The following is a 17,517-nucleotide window of genomic DNA, read 5'->3' as shown; positions in this document are numbered from 1 at the left end:
TATTAGAATGCATTATTTAGTCTCTCATATTCTCTTATTCGACAAATAAGAGATTAAATATCTGATTTGATAAATAAGAGATTAAATAAATAAATAAATGTTGATTTATTGCGGGTTTTTATATTTTAATGCCACTTTCCCTTGTCTCCCAAATTCAAGTCTTACCTTTCTTACTGAGTTTTACCTGACAAATAACCTATCAATCTCAAGTGTACATTTATATATATATATTATATTATATATATAATAATAATTGTATACTTGAGATTGATAGGTTATTTGTCAGGTAAAACTCAGTAAGAAAGGTAAGAATTATTTCTTTCTTATGATAAAATCATCAAATATTTAATTTCCATGACTTTCCTCAGTGTTATTGACTACAGTCACCATATGGAAAATGACATTGCCCAATTGTGTTTCTTCTATAACTAGGAAATAGTAGTTTTCACCACATTCCATATTTTGCCTCATCACATCTCCCACCTCACATAATCACTAATATGTTCTTATTTTTTGTTTGGTTTTGTGTGGGGGCCACACCAGGTCATACTTTTAGTTCTGTGACCAGGGACTACTCCTGGTAGAGTTCGGAGGGCATATGTGGTGCCCAATATTTACCCAAGTCAGCTGCATGCAAATTGTTTATTCGCAATATTATGACTGCTTTCCCTGGAAGTGTTCTCTGTATCTTTAAATTTAATGTCTGTGTGTTTCATTTGTGAGTTTTAGATTCCACAAAAGATTATACAGTATTTGTCTTTGTCAAAATTAATTGCACAGCATATTCTCCTCAAGGAACACCTGATTGTTGCAAATAGAAAAATGTCTTTCCTTTTTAAGATCGAATTTTATTCCACTGTATTTATATACTATGTTCTTCATCCATTCATCTTCGATGAACATGTAGGTTGTTTCCATGTTTGAGCTTTTGCAAACAATATTTCAAAGAACATGGGGGTGTATATTTTTTCAGTTAGTGTTTTCATTTGCTCTGGGTTTAATGAACAGAAATGGAATTTTTAGTAACAGAGTTTTGTTTTTCTATGAAGTTTTTAAATACCATCTTTCCCTAAGACACTTGTTTCCCATTATTCTCTTGTCTGATAAACTGATACACAATTGTGAAAAATTTCCTTTATAAGGATTTTTAAATGCTTAACTGTACACATAGTATTTTATTACTTATGCTTTTGTTTCTATTATTCAGTCACTCACATAATCTTATAACAATTTCTTTTACTCTTTTCCCATAAGCTATTTTTCTTGTGTGTTCATTTAAACATAAATTTATTTCAAAATTCATGTATGCTTCTGGGCATATGTGGACCTATGGGCATACATTTTACCATATATAACAGACAAGAAAATTGGTTTCTATATCTGCCTTAATATTTGTGAATTTATTAATACCTATAAATGGCATTTAAACCTATCTTTTTGTTTCACCTAACATATAAGTTCCTGATTTTTCACATCTATTGATTTCAAGTATACCTATGACTTTATATTTTATTACATTGTACTAATGCTTAAGGACCAAAAGCATACTTTCTGTGAAGATTGCCATATGATACAATTTGTGCATTTATTTGTAAAATCTATGTGTCTACAACCAGAATAAAACTCACAAACAGTAATTTCTCTTGTTCTAAAATTTCACACATAGAAAATATTTGAATGAACATTTCTTATCATATCTCTTCATCATTTAGCCATCTATATACTTCTGTATTTTTAATTTATATATCCTTTTATTAGATACTGCTATATATCTAGTCAATGTGGTGAGAAGCTTGATTATAATTTTTGTTTACTATCATTTTCCTTCTTTCTTGTAATTTTCTTTTTTGTTTTTGTTTTTTTGTTTTTATTTTTGGGCCACACCCAGTGGTGCTCAGGGGTTACTCCTGGTTGTCTGCTCAGAAATAGCTCCTGGCAGGCACGGGGGACCATATGGGACACCGGGATTCGAACCAACCACCTTAGGTACTGGATCGGCTGCTTGCAAGGCAAACACTGCTGTGCTATCTCTCCGGGCCCCTTTCTTGTAATTTTCATATTAAAAAGTTGCAAGAAATCTAAATACAATACTTAGAAAAACTCTGTTAATAAAAAATAGAGTTTTTTTTAAATTAAATGAAGAAATTAAGTTTTCTAGCCAAACTTTACAGTGTTCTGTTTATAAATTTCTGTATCTATGAATTTTCTGAAAAGCAAACACTGATTTGTGACCTCCTAAGTTGTGTGATTTCACAGTATAAGCCACTAGTCATTATTTTCCACTCCAGATCATTTACTGCTTGAATGATATATATATATGGTTTTCAAAAGGGGAATGAAAAGTGAGAAAATGATCATAATAAATTAGAAAACATGTTCAGCGAGCAGGAGTTATAGCACAAGCTATAACTGCATGTCTTGCATGCCTTGCATGCCTTGCATGCAGCCAACCTGGGAACAACCTGGGTTCAATCCCCAGTATCCTATATGGTCCTTCAAGCCTGCCAGGAGTAATTTCTGAGCACAGAACCAGGAATAATCCCTGAGTGCCAGGGGGTGTGGTCCTCAAAACTTCATTTCAGGTTCTATGAGAAGATAATGTACATGTCATTCATAATCACAGTGATGCAGCTTCTCTTACTTAGCCATTACTTCTCTTCTTTTAAATTATTTAGGGAAGGTGATGTATTTGGTTCCTGTTTGAATTTAGAGTCACAGTGGTACTGTGTTATTGTCCACTAATATATTCTTAACCTCTGGAAATATTTTTTTTTTCAAAAATTACTTCTTGATTTTCTTTAACATGAAACTGGTTAATCTTGAGAGTTGATTGACCTAGAGTTTTCAGTGAAAGGGAAATGATTTATATAGTTATTAATGCTCACCCTAACATCCCAAATTTACAAGTGTCTTGGAGAGAGTTCACAAAGCAGTCTTAGAATTAGAAGACATGAGAGTTGGGTAAGAATAGTATGTATGTGGGGAGGATCACAAACAAGGAGAAGGAATGTCAGAAGTCAAGTAAAGGAGAACTAAAAGGGGAAATGGAAAACCAAGAAAGCCAAACTACAATGCACACAGATCAGGTCTGCTTGAAGGAGATATGCACAGTTCTTTGCACAGAGCTTTCTGCAGCCTAGACAATCAATTTTGGTGACTGAACATATGAAAATGGAGGAAGGAAACAGCAGCCTATCTTAAAGCCTAATATAAATAGTGTGCCTAAGCCTTCATTTTTTCATTTATGATTTATAGCCCTCAGACATTTAGTTTGCTATTTTTTGATTCATTTTGACTGAAGCAAATGATGTAAACCTCTTGAGAAGTATTTAACATGGAAGCAACCCTATCACCATCTTAGGGATGACTTAGAATAAAACAAAGGGAACATACATAACTTGCCTAAAACAAAATAACAGGACTTGAATATTCACTCAAATATCTTCATGTTTGCAGAATTGGGCTTTACATTGCTATCAGAAACACTATTTGGTATTTTTTTGGCACTAACAATAAATAAGTGCTAGTGAATATTGTATTTAGTAATATTCTGAATATGAAACAAGTGATAATTCACATTTAAAAAGGGAAATTTTTTCATTATAATGGAAAATTTCTTTCTCTTTTACATGAGTTATCTATTTCTCAGTTCTGTAGAACAGTTGTTGCATTTTTATATCTTTCATAGAAACCATTTTAAAATCAATTTGAATTAAAACTTAGGAATATCAAATATATGAGCTGTCATTTTTTCTATAAATAAGTTATAGATCATTGTTAATTTTCTATAAAGAATACATGTTTCTTAATGTATCCTTGAATATTAAAGTGTCCCTGATCAAATCAAATGCCCATTTTGCTTTATTTTTTTTTCCAGTTATAGAGAAAGCTGGCCAATTTAATTAATGCCAGATTTCCTGGTGTCATGTCCAGGCAGTTTTTGATTCAAGACTACTTTTGGGGGGTGGTGAGTAAGACAGGTTTTATTAGAAGGTACTATGGAAAGGAAGAGAGAGAAGATAGACCAGGAAAGAGTAACACAATACTCAAGAGAGGACAGGGGCTCCTCCAAAGGTGGAGAGAGCCCTAGTACACGGCCACCCAGAATGAAAGTAATGAAGTCCACATCTCAAGAGATGAGATGCGGGTGATATATGCATGGAAAGACCATGTTTGGCCTAGAGAACAGATAAGCCTCAAAACTACTTTTATTGAATCTCACTTCTGCAGTCCTTAATTCTTATGCATTTTCTCAAATATCACTTCTTTAAACAGGAACAGTTCAAAGTAACATTAAATAGCTTACAGTCCAACTGTCTTACTTGTATTTCACAGAATTGATACTTTCCAGAAAGATCATTTAAATCTAATAGAACAAAATGCCCTTTGAAAAATGATAAATTTATTATTTGGAAACTTCTCATAATGCAATTTTCTAGATTTCTATCTTAATCAAGAAAAATATTTTTTTTTTTTTGCTTTTTTGAGCCACACCAGTGATACTCAGGGATTACTCCTGGCTATGCACTCAGAAATTGCTCCTGGCTTGGGGGATCATACAGGATGCCAGGGGATCAAACTGCAGTCCACCTTAGGTTAGCCACATGCAAAGCAAATACCCTACTGTTTGCACCACCGCTCCGGCCTCTTAATCAAAATATTTCTTGAAAGCACTCTATTTTTAGCAAAATAGGCAGGCTATTAAAAACTAATGATTACCTTCTTCTAAAGCAGGGGTCTCAAACTCAATTTACCTGGGGGCCGCAGGAGGCAAAGTCGGGGTGAGGCAGGGCCGCATAAGGGACTTCGCTTACCAAATATTCGCAATAAAATATCGCTTTAGTAAGAAAAAACGGAACTGCTTGGGGTATGCGAATGGGTAATGCGATTTTTTTTCTTACTATTGCTATTTTTATTGCGATTTTTCGGTAAGCGAATAATCGCGAATACTGCGATATTTGAAGGTCGGCTGCGGGCCACAAAATGTTGTACGGAGGGCTGCAAACAGCCCGCGGGCCGCGAGTTTGAGACCCCTGTTCTAAAGTGTAACCAATATACAAATAATAATATTCAATTATAACTGACCACATATTGCCATTTTATTTATGACACAGGAAAAAAAGTCTTAAAAGAATTATAACATGACTTAGATGATATGAAAATATCACTCAATTACTTAAAAAAACTGGACTGAGTTGTACATATAAAACTTATTTCTTAAAAAAAGTAACAAAAGGGGCAGGAGAGATAGCACAATGGTGTTGCTTTGCAAGCAGCCGATCCAGAACCTAAGGTGGTTGGTTTGAATCCCAGCATCCTATATGGTCCCCTGTGCCTGCCAGGAGCTATTTCTGAGCAGACAGCCAGGAGTAACCCCTGAGCACCGCCGGGTGTGACCCAAAAACCAAAAAAAAAAAAAAAAAAAAAAAAAAAAAAAGGTAACAAAAGGTCTCATGCAACCTTCTATAAGAACCTAGTAAGTTGGAATATAACTCAGATTTCATCTGTCTTGAATCGACCTTTACAGGACTCATTCTGTTTCTCTTCAGGGAAAATGAATCTCTCTTGTTCAATGATAGTTTGTTTCTTTTCAAAACTAGAAAAAAGTTACTCAAAATGAGTAAAAGAAGAAAAATCTCATTTCTGGACTCAGAACTGGATGGTCTATTTTCTAGGTCCATCCTCCCAAAACATCTCTAAGCCTAAATCTTCACATAGACAAGGGAAAGAAACCCTGATCAATATCATATGTGAGCACACAAATACAAGTTCAGAGGGCCATGAGAAGTTTGCCTAAAAGCATGGGCTAAAGCTGGTGGTCAGATCTTCCAGGAGGTCTAGTCAACTGCATCTTTCAAACAGTACTACTCAAGAAAAGATCAGATGTTGTCCTATTTCCAAAAACTAGTCCCAAATTTCAGCTCTTTGTGAAGTAATATTTTAATACAAAAGCAACAAAAATTTGAACAGCATTCGCATTTAGCTCTGCTGCCTCAGAAACTGCCTCTGAGTGAATCCATTTAGAAATCACAGAAGACACAGCTTCCAGTGGCAGTATATATCATTTTGGAAGTCATGTTTTGGAAGTCGGAAGGAACTTTGCAAATTGTGAAGTTGTGCAGTGATTTAAAATCATTTTTGACAGTTTCTGTTTGTTATTGTAAAGAAGAATCCAATGTCGATGGATTTTATTTAGAAGCATGATAAAACGGTAGAACAGTACTGTTCACAGCATTTTAAATTGCCAAAACACAGTTATCAACTCACTTTCTGCTTGAATTATACCTAGCTAAATCTATTTTTCATAGTCATTAACTGTCAGCTGCCTATCCCTATTTATGTTTTATAACCTTATTTAGTTTAAATGGAGAAAATGAATTTAGAGAATGCTTCTGCATATTAGAAAGGAAATGGTATGTAAGGGAGGGAAAATAATTGGTGTAATTGAAGGACAGAGAAGCTATTACCACTGTACCATGCTATATAAATAGTTCTGAAATTGCTCTTTTGGTTGCTTTTTGTAGTTATAAAAGGTTTTATGAATATTTTACAAGCATTAAACACAGATAAAATGGCTAGATTAAAATATGTGTTTCTAAAAGGAAGTGCTTTCTAAAAACTTGCTGTCTGGAGATAGTCCCACAGGTAGGGCACCTGCCTTTCATGCAGCCAACAATACCCAGCACTTTATATGGACTCCTAAGTCTGCCTGGAGTAATTTCTAAGTGTAAAGCCCGAAGTATGAGTATATATATATGTATATATATACAATATATATATACACACACCCGTGTATACATATATATATATATATATATATATATATATATATATATATACACACACACACACCACATAGAACATAGAAACATAGCAGGTCTGGTTAAAAAACAAACAAAAAATAAAATAAAGTTAAAAATTAGAAACTTACCAGTTGTGCAGTTTTTGAATTCAATGTCATCAATTGCAGCTCCACCCCCGAGATCTCTTGTTCTGATCCCTTGAATTATGACTTCAAAATTCCTTAACTTTCCCAGCAGCACCACTGCCTTTTGCCAATGATTGTGAGAGCCTTGTGCGCTTTCTTGCCATACTTTGGAGAGTCTTGTCTTGGTCTGAGGGTTAATAAGTTTGGATTAGGGAAAGAATTTAACTTTTTTGTTGTTGTTGTTGTTTGTTTGTTTTTGGTTTGGGGGCCACACCCAGTCACCTCAGGGGTTACTCTTGGCTACGCACTCAGAAATCGCTCCTGGCTTTGGGCTTTGGGGGACCATATGGGATGCCGGGGATGGAACGCAGATCTGTCCTGGGTCAGTTGCATGCAAGGCAAAGGCCCTACTGCTGTGCTATTGCTCCAGCTCCCAAACCCAGTCATTTTTTTAACAGAAACATTTGTGGGAATATTAGAGAGTTGAAAGGAAGGACATGTAGGAGAATTCCCTTTTTTTGACAACAGAATCGTGAAGAGAACTACTCCTGGTGGAGAAATAATTCTATAGAAATATAATAGAATTATTTTGACTGTTTAAAATTCTCACACTATGATTATTATACAAGTATCAAACATTTACTTTCCAATTCATTTAATTGTAAAGGGAAAATAATTGTGTGAGTGATTGATGCAAATAATCCCTCTAAAGTTGGTTCATAAGTCATTCAACATCTTAATATACATATAATTCAAGCTAAATAAATAAGCAAATAAAAATGACCACTGTCACAAAACAAAATAATAAGTCTGCTGAAAATACAAGGTAAGGCACAAGTAAATAACCTATAATTTTTTGCTATTATATGCCTAATTGCCCCTGATAATTTGGTACTTCAGTGAATCATGATGATGAACAAAGAACAAATAAAAACTGAAGTCACAGAAACACACAGAAAAATGCTCATATAATACATATATAGCATTATATTTTTCTAAAATAATGAATATTTCAAGGGTCCTGTGCTGTAGTCTCATGCTGAATTCACAAATAAAATATCAGCTCAAAAGCTAAGAATTCAATAGTAGAGGGTAGCATTTATAAACAATGTCCAGAAAAGCAAGCAATATGTTTCAATAGACTCATAGAATTCAATGGTAAAACTTCTATGCGACATTTTTTCAAAATATGGGCTAACAAAAGAAAAAGAGAAATATTTGGTGAAGGTATTTACATATGTAAAACTCAGAGTTTCATGCTTTTATGAAACTTCTCCTAATAAACATAACTGGAAATTTGTTCTGTTAAGATACAAGCCAATGGACTGGTTCTTCCTCTGTGGAATGACAGAGAGAAATTGTAAATTACATGTTAGTTCCTCTAATATTAATTTGCGAAGTGAGTTAATCAGCAATAGATATATCTTTCAAGATTCTTTTTCAAACAACAAATATAACCTCAGACACTCTTGTAATTTGTGTATTGAAGGGAATAGGTAATTCACACCTAATTAATGAAATTTGAATATCTTTCTGAGAACTTAAAAAGAGGCTATTCCTTATCAGTGATATGAATTTTATCAGTTGCTTGAATTTAAGGCAACAATTAGTTAAAGGTTAAAGGAGACAATTTGCTGGCACTTGTAATATAAGAATTACGATATTGATAAAAGTGTGTATGCTCTTTCCTCTATATTTTTTGTTTGTTTCTGGACCACACCTGGCTGCACTCAGGAATTACTCCTGGGTCTTTCCAAGAAATCACTCCTGGCAGGATCAGGGAACCATAAGGGATGCCTGATATTGAACCCAGATTGACTGCATGCAAAGCAAATGCCTTATAGTCTTTGTTACTGCTCTGGATCCAATATTTATTTTTCTTTCTTTCTTTTTCTTTCTTTCTTTCTTTCTTTCTTTCTTTCTTTCTTTCTTTCTTTCTTTCTTTCTTTCTTTCTTTCTTTCTTTCTTTCTTTCTTTCTTTCTTTCTTTCTTTCTTTCTTTCCTTCCTTCCTTCCTTCCTTCCTTCCTTCCTTCCTTCCTTCCTTCCTTCCTTCCTTCCTTCCTTCCTTCCTTCCTTCCTTCCTTCCTCCCTCCCTCCCTCCCTCCCTCCCTCCCTCCCTCCCTCCCTCCCTCTTTCTTTCTTTCTTTCTTTCTTTCTTTCTTTCTTTCTTTCTTTCTTTCTTTCTTTCTTTCTTTCTTTCTTTCTTTCTTTCTTTCTCTTTCTTTCTTTCTTTCTTTCTTTTTTTCTTTCTTTCTTTCTTTCTTTCTTTCTTTCTTTCTTTCTTTCTTTCTTTCTTTCTTTCTTTCTTTCTTTCTTTCTTTCTTTCTTTCTTTCTTTCTTTCTTTCTTTCTTTCTTTCTTTCTTTCTTTCTTTCTTTCTTTCTTTCTTTCTTTTTTTTAGAAAAGGCTTACTGAACCAATTAGAATTTCCAGTTTATGACAGCCAAGGTTTTTTTGTTTTTGTTTTTGTTTTTTATTGGGGGGGTTGGGTCACACCCGGCGGTGCTCAGGGGTTACTCCTGGCTGTCTGCTCAGAAATAGCTCCTGGCAGGCACGGGGAACCATATGGGACACCGGGATTCGAACCAACCACCTTTGGTCCTGGATCTACTGCTTGCAAGGCAAACGCTGCTGTGCTATCTCTCTGGGCTCCGTTTATTTTTTATTTATTTTTTTTTTTAGTGTTGATGGCTGGAGTCTACTGTCCTTCACACTACATTTGGTTCCTTCCTGAAGGGAAAAAATATTCATATAGAAGAAAAATGGGAAAAATAAAATGAGAAATCCTTAGGAGTTATCTGACAGGAAGACTAATAAAAAGAGGCAGCAAAGACTAGAGCAAGGTGCCAGGCATGAAGGACAATATTGGTCTCTTGGCACAGTGCCATTCAAGGGAGTTGATAACCCATTCACTATAAACCAAATAGAATTTTATGAAAAAAGTACTAGACATAGTCCAGCTCACTTGTCTTTCTTGAGGGATTCAGGATAATGAAAACTAAAATAATTGTATGTATATTAAATGACAAATGTGTACAAATGAATGGCCAGAAGTAACCCCTGAGCACCGCCGGGTGTGGCCCAAAAACCAAAAAAAAAAAATCCAAATAAGAATATTAATTTATATTCATTTTTCTACTTACTTAACTCATATATTAAGCCTAAGCTTGGTTCCCTTCTACTTTCTAGCAAAATGTGACATTTAAAGAAACAAAGTGAAAATTCTGGTTGTTTTAATTAAATTTAAAGGTGGTTTAATTCATATGCTAATTACATGTTAACATTCCCTAATGTAAGTAAAAACATATAATGAAAACTGATTATATATGATCAACATGAATATTGCATTTTTACTTACATTAAATTTTAAAAAGTATCTTTTATATGCAATTAGTTAAGAGCTTGGTCGATGGCAAGAAAAAAAATAAGTTATGATAGAAAGATTACAAATACTTAGAAATGAAAGCACTATATAACTACTTTATTTTCATGAGAACAGATACATTTCTTTATATTATGGAAAAAATATATAGTGGTTTGGCTGAGTTCCACTGAGGTGTGTATGTAATAAAGAATAATGAAGCTAGTGTAATAAAGAGTACAGCACCTGAATTGAACTTTGAAAATTGTGAAGATGTCGCCAACTGCATAAGCAAATGAGAATATTACAAGCCATGAAATATATGATTAAATTCACTGGAGTGCAGAAGTAAATAAATAGTTTCAGAACCCTGAATTGTCTGATGTGGTAAAAATGGGACAATAATCCAACCTCAAATTGTCCTACAGACCAAGGGCATTGTATAAAATACCATAGTTCTGTATGAAATTTTTAATATTCATTTCTATAACCAATGTAAAGTCACTGAGAACTGTCTGTAAATTCTACTTTAGAAATGATCTGATCTTTAGAAGAAATAGATAAATATACAAGGTAGAATGGATTCATGAAAATTAATACCAAAGGGACATAGAGGAAAAAAAATAAATGCCAAATATGAATATATGGGGATAGATGTGCTGCCTTCTCCAATCTTATTTTATGTTATTTTATCTTTCTCTCTCTTTTTGCACTCTGGCATGGTTTTATTCCAGGACCGAGACTATTAAGTGGTGCTTGCCTTTAGTGCTGTAGTGCTCACTAGATATTTTAATCGATATTTCTTTTTGTATTATTGTGGTATTTCAATTCCTTTTTTCCTATCCTCTCTCAAACTGAGGTTGAGAGCCTCTAGAAGGACTATTTTCGGCTTATTTGATTTTTACCCCACTTAATTGCTTTTTCTTTCTTCAAACAAAACGACATAACTTGAACTATCTAGTTCTGCCTCTCAAACAAAGGGGGGAAAAAAGGGAGGGTACCAGGACCAACCAGATATATGATCACTAAGTAGTAAGCTAGACACAGAGGGAACCACTTATTCTAGCAGCCAGGGGGTGAGGGTGGGGGTTATGGGATGCAGGATGGGAACGGGGGTGGAGGGAGGGCAAATTTGGTGATGTGAATTCCACTGATTCAATACTAATATGTACCTAAAATACTACTGTGAAAGATATGTAAGCAAATATGGTCAAAATGAAAATTATAATTAATAAAAATGAAGTTGTAAAATTTGAGGAATAAAGCTTGAACAGCATCATGGGAGTAAACATTGTGTTGGAATAAATGGAAGGCTTTCGAGGATAGTTAAAAGCAGATATAATAAATTAGCAGTATAGAAGATCCACATAGATGCATGGCTTTCTCTATAGCCCCAAAGCTCTGGAAATCAGATTAAAAAATCACAAGTAGTGCTGGCAAGATGTGGAAAGAAAGGAACTCTTATCCACTGCTGATGGGAATGCCATCTAGTCCAACCTTTATGGAAAGCAATATGGAGATTCCTCCAAAAACTGGAAATTGAGCTCCCATATGATCCAGCTATACCACTTCCAGGGGTATACCCTAGGAACACAAAAATACAATACAAAAATCCCTTCCTCACACCTATATTCATTGCAGCATTATTTATAATAGCCAGACTCTGGAAACAACCAAGATGCCGTTCAACAGATGAATGGCTAAAGAAAATGTGGTACATATATACAATGGAATATTATGCAGCCATCAGGAGAGATGAAGTCATGAAATTTTCCTATCCATGGATGTACATGGAACCTATTATGATGAGTAAAATAAGTCAGAGGGAGAGAGATAGACCCAGAATAGTCTCACTCATCTACGGTTTTAAGCAAAATAAAAGACATTCTTGCAATAATTTTCAGAGACAAAAAAGAGGAGGGCTGGAAATTCCAGCTCACTACCTGAAGCTCACCACAAAGAGCAATGAGTGCAGTTAGGGAAACAACTACTTTGAGAGCCATCATAACAATGTGAATGAATGAGGGAAGTAGAAAGCCTGTCTAGAATACAGGCAGGGGTGGGGTGGGGAGGACAAAGATTTGGGACATTGGTGATGGGAATGTCGCACTGGTGAAGGGGGATGTTCTTTACAATCACAATAATGTTTGTAATCAAGGTGTTTAAATAAAGATATTTAAAAAATCAGGAACCACATAGGAGTAAAATTTATAGAGTACATCTCTAAAACTTGGGGTACTATAGCATGTATCATCAGGAGCCAAATATTTTATGTCCTGGTTCTTCATATAGAGTCCCTCTCAATATTAGTAGTATCACTTAACTCTGCTGATTCTGGAAAAGTCATTCACTTTACTTTGACTTGTTTTTCCTTAGTTATCAAATGAGATAATAGTAATAGTCATCCACAGATTCTTTAATCCATATAAAATATTTTTTGATTCATATTTTTAAGTTTGAGAAAAATATCATGGTACGAATAACAAATATTAGATATGAATTCATTATTTTAATATTTATTGGACATATTAAATCCATTAATTTTCAATATCAATTCCACAATAAAATAGACAAAACTACCTGGAGTAAAATATACATCTATCTGTGTGAACCGGGAAAATGTTTATAAAAATTCTCATATTTGAAATAATTTCTGAGATTAACATTTTAATACCATTTTTCAGAGCTTTTGGATCTTTTAACTTATAGTTAGGCTACTGTAAGATCTAATGCATAAGGATGAGAGGATTTAAACAACTTTCAAAGATTCTGAAAAATTACTTCTGATAGGAACGGAATATCTCTTACCATGAAGGTGATATAGAGATATCTTGAAGAAAAGACAGGCAATGGGAGAAAAGCAATGTTAATACTTCACACCAAATAACAGCTGTATGAGTTCCTGAATACAGAAGCAGGTAGCAGTAAATTGTCTATTCCCCAAATGTAATAAATATATTTCTATAATATTTTCACTGTGGCAATAAAGATAGGTTTAGATAGGATTTTACAATGTCCAACTAAATAACATATTTCATGATAGTGCATGTTTCTGTAGAAAGGAGTTATTAAATATCTCCATTGCAGTGTACTTCAACTTGAAATTGTTAAGATTACTTTTAAACAAGCTAAAAGCAATAATTCAGCTGGTTGGACATTTGCCTTGTACATAGTTAACCTGTTTCCATCCCAGGCATCCCATATGATCTCATGTGTTCACCAGGAGTGATATGTGTGTGCAAAACCAGACTCATGGGGCTGCCGAGTGTGGCTTCAAAACAAAATAAACAATCCCCCCCCAAAAAAAAAACCAAAATAATTACTTTTAGAAACAATTGTCATTTCCCAAATAAAAACAGAATATTTCCAAATTATTAAATCAATTCATAGAAAATAAGTTTTTCTTTATTGTTTTTGCTTAGTGTTAAGAGGTTATTATTAGCTATCACTCTGTTAATATTTTCTTTTTAAGTTGAGTGTCTACCATCAATACCTCAATGATAACATTTCCTTCCACTCTTCTCATTATTAATCACTTGCTCCCTCTATTGCATGCGTTTACCATGAGGACGATAGGTCTTGTGCTGTGTCAGGGTGATATGAAGTCACCAATCTTACAAGCTTTTGTTCAGATTTAGTAGCTAAACCACTGACATCATGGGGCAAGAAACTCAGAAGGTCCCTCCTAAGACATTAATCCCTTGGCTGCTCCTTCTTCCTGATAGTGAAGTGTTGTTTCAACTCAGTACACACCATATAACTTCAGCCCCCCTGAGACACCCCAGTACTCAGAGATTTTTCCAGGGATATTTTTATTTATATCCAATAATATTTTCCAGTCCAGGGATATTTTACTACCTTTGCTATATTTCCTATGATTTCAATGCATTGATATGAACTTTGGTATTATCATTTGCATAGAATGCATAATTGTAGGAAGTGTGTGTTTGTGCACATTTTTTTAATTTTTTTTCTATTTTTTTCTCCTCTTTCGTTGTGCACATTTTTTGTGAGTGAATGCATTTGTGCAGATAATGGGTGATATCCTTTCTTATTTTTATTTTGATTTAAAGTTGATTATTCTCAAAACCATGTCTATCTGAGATCAAATAAGCTACCTTACAGATATTACAAATAATCATAACAATTTTTGATCCCAAAGAAATCATGAGTTTTTGTCCCCTAAGTCACAGATATATAAAATAAAAGGCTATGAAGAGGTTCATATCTTTCTGCTGAATATGAACGTGTACAATACCTATATCTGGCTTTACTGGGGCAATGTAAACAATGGAATTATAAAATCTTCTAAAGTCAAGTTTCCTAAGATTTATACAGAAATGACTAGGCTTCATAACATATTTTTATGTGGGAATAGACACTTATTTTAAATTGAATGTCATTCTTTTTTCTTTTTTTTTTTCAGTGATATCTTTCAAACTAAAGACCTAACTCAGAAGATAAAGAGCAGATCAGGAGAACAGAAGAGCTTAAGAAGCTCCCTAAGGCTTCACTGCTTCAGAAAAGATTAGTAACAAGCACCACTGGAGACAATATCCTGAGTGTAACAGGATCGTCTTCAAGTGGGACATAATGAGAATGTAGACCTAGATTTCTATCCTTAGCACCATACTTAAAGATTATAAGTGAAGAAGGAAAATATTCTCATTCTTCCTTACTTTGTTCTTTTCATAGAAACTTTCAACCTGATTAAGTTAGATTAGCACAAAAACAAGGTCCTGTGAATTTCCCACAGCAAGAAAATAAAAACAAAAAATTAGGTGAATAAACAACAAGAAAGAATATCTGGACAGAATGAAAATAAAATACAATTTCTAAATTACATATAGAAGACTATCTAATGTAACAATTATTTCACATTCTTCCATTAAAGTATAGATCCAGCATCTCTATGAACTCCTCATTAAGAATAACAATGGATGGGGCCGGAGAGATAGCATGGAGGTAAGGCGTTTGCCTTTCATGCAGGAGGTCATCGGTTCGAATCCCGGTGCCCCATATGGTCCCCTGTGCCTGCCAGGAGCAATTTCTGAGCCTGGAGCCAGGAATAACCCCTGAGCACTGCCAGGTGTGACCCAAAAACAAAAAAAAAAAATTAAAAAAAAAAAGAATAACAATGGAATTTTCATTTATTAAATTTTAAATCTCTGTCTTTGGAGCCAGACAGAAAATTTTTCTGGATGTACAAATATAAGATGATCATTATCTCTGTCATTCCTAAATCCTCTCCAACACATTGTCTTAGATACTTTTTAGGTATTTATTTCCTACTTTCTCCAAATATTATAGATCTCCAGCTTTTAGGGTTGACCTCTAAAAATACCTATCCCTCTAATACTTTCATTATTTTTTATTTAAAATTTATTTCTCATGCATTGATTAGAAGTGTCTGGCATAATACGTTTTGTTCATCATCAGATTCCAAAGATGTTGCAGAGTGACTGTCCCTCTCAAGGCTTCACTATTCCTACTGCCAATACGAGTTTAGGAAAGAATAGAAATGGGTCCTGACTCACTAAGTAGCACTCAAACCTCTTTACAGGTTAAAGAAATATATTTCCTTTCTAAGCATGTAATCCTAGTAGACTGTTTTTTCCACTAATGTATCTTTTTTTTTTTTTCAGACTTCAGCAGGACTTTTTTTTTATTTCTGGGATCGTTCACTCTGCTTTGTTGTGTTCTAATTACTTTTTTCCCATTTTTTTTATTTTTAATTATGAGAACAATAATGCAAAGAAAGAGGACAAGGTAAAGTTACAGTGGAAGGACAATCACCCATAAAAAAAGTTCTCAGAAGAAATCCCCTTGCTGACGGCTAAATTTTGAACTTACAGTCAAAGAACATTAAGAAAAATAAAACAGAAACCATGTACAATTACTTTATCCACAAGTCCCCAGATTGTAGTACATTATAACATTTCTTAGCAGTACACCAGGGGTCTCACACTCTGTGGCCTGCGGGCCATTTGTGGCCCTCTGTACAACATTTTGTGGTCCTACCCTAGAGGAATCCTTTTTTGTTTTGTTTTGTTTTAGTTGTTTGGGTCACACCCCCCAATGTTCAAGGCTTAATACTGACTTTGCACTCAAGGATCACCCCGACTTTGCCTCCTGCGGCCCCCAGGTAAATTGAGTTTGAGAGCCCTGCAGTACACAAAGCAATCTAAAGCTGTGAAATTTATGTGACTCCTTAAACATTGGAGGCATAGTATTATTTTACATTTCCATGCATATACATATTAGTTTAAGTTAACATCAAAAGTTTAAGTGATTTTTTTTAAGGTTTAGAGTCAAAGGAGCACAGTAAAAATGGTGTTAGAGTGGCAAATATTGTTTGCATAGGCCCACCATATGGGGGACATGGAAAGGAAAGGCCTTGGCCTAAATACAAAGAGAACCTACCCCTGAAGTTTCCTGGCATAAGACCAACTCTAGGCTCCAGGAAAACTACTTTGTTCAATCCAAGTCATTGTCTGTAGTGCCAATTGTTTTATTTTGTTCTAATTATTTTTTGTTGCATCATCAAAGGATATTTGCTACAGATGGGTCTAGTCAGATGCTTCATCCATCCTTGGCAAACCCTCACCCACTTTGGCTCTGGCTTTTGAAAAGTCTGCATCAAAGCCAAAATCTCAGCATGCCTTTCAAGTTGAAGATTTTAAATCTGTTCTGGTCAGATAACACACACACACACACACACACACACACACACACACACACACACACACACACATCTGCTTCAGAAACCAAAGAGAAATATGATGAATTATCTAAATTTTCCTTAAGGATCATTGACAAGCCAACACTAATAGTAGAAAGGCAAACATAAATTATATTTTAATCAGAATAACTAAGGAAACTATAAAAAAGGAATGTTAATGGCATCAGCAATTAATCCTTAAAGTATTTGGCCAAATGTACAATAATATTTTTTAGACTTCTCAGTGTTTAAAAATTTCAAACACTCAAACCCAGGACTAATTATCTAAGAATACAGTGTCTTTATGACCCAACTTATTTTAATGTGGCCTCCAACCAAATATGAAAAGTGTGCTTTTCTAAGATTGCTTGTCTCATCCAAGAATGCCCCAAAGCGAACTGGGTGTTTGTTTTTTTTTTTTATTATGTCCTATTTAAGTGAATGAGTTTCTTTACATATCCCCAAACTAGAGTTATAATGTCGATGCTTCAAATCAGACAACATCAG

At 34.3% G+C, this 17,517-nt stretch overlaps 1 protein-coding gene across 1 annotated transcript in view; it reads right to left on the bottom strand.

Moving 5' to 3' along the window:
• MALRD1 (MAM and LDL receptor class A domain containing 1) overlaps positions 1–17,517 on the bottom strand; it is a 516,995-nt gene that overhangs the window by 201,578 nt on the left and 297,900 nt on the right. The window contains exon 30 of the mRNA XM_049777533.1: positions 6,932–7,115. Coding sequence (XP_049633490.1) covers positions 6,932–7,115 — 184 coding nt within the window. The remainder of the gene's footprint in view (positions 1–6,931; positions 7,116–17,517) is intronic.

This window comes from Suncus etruscus, chromosome 7 (genome assembly GCF_024139225.1).
Source record: "Suncus etruscus isolate mSunEtr1 chromosome 7, mSunEtr1.pri.cur, whole genome shotgun sequence".
In the NCBI taxonomy this organism is placed as follows: domain Eukaryota; kingdom Metazoa; phylum Chordata; class Mammalia; order Eulipotyphla; family Soricidae; genus Suncus; species Suncus etruscus.
Note: the sequence above shows the minus strand (reverse complement) of the source record. Positions and strands in the feature narration are given on the sequence as shown.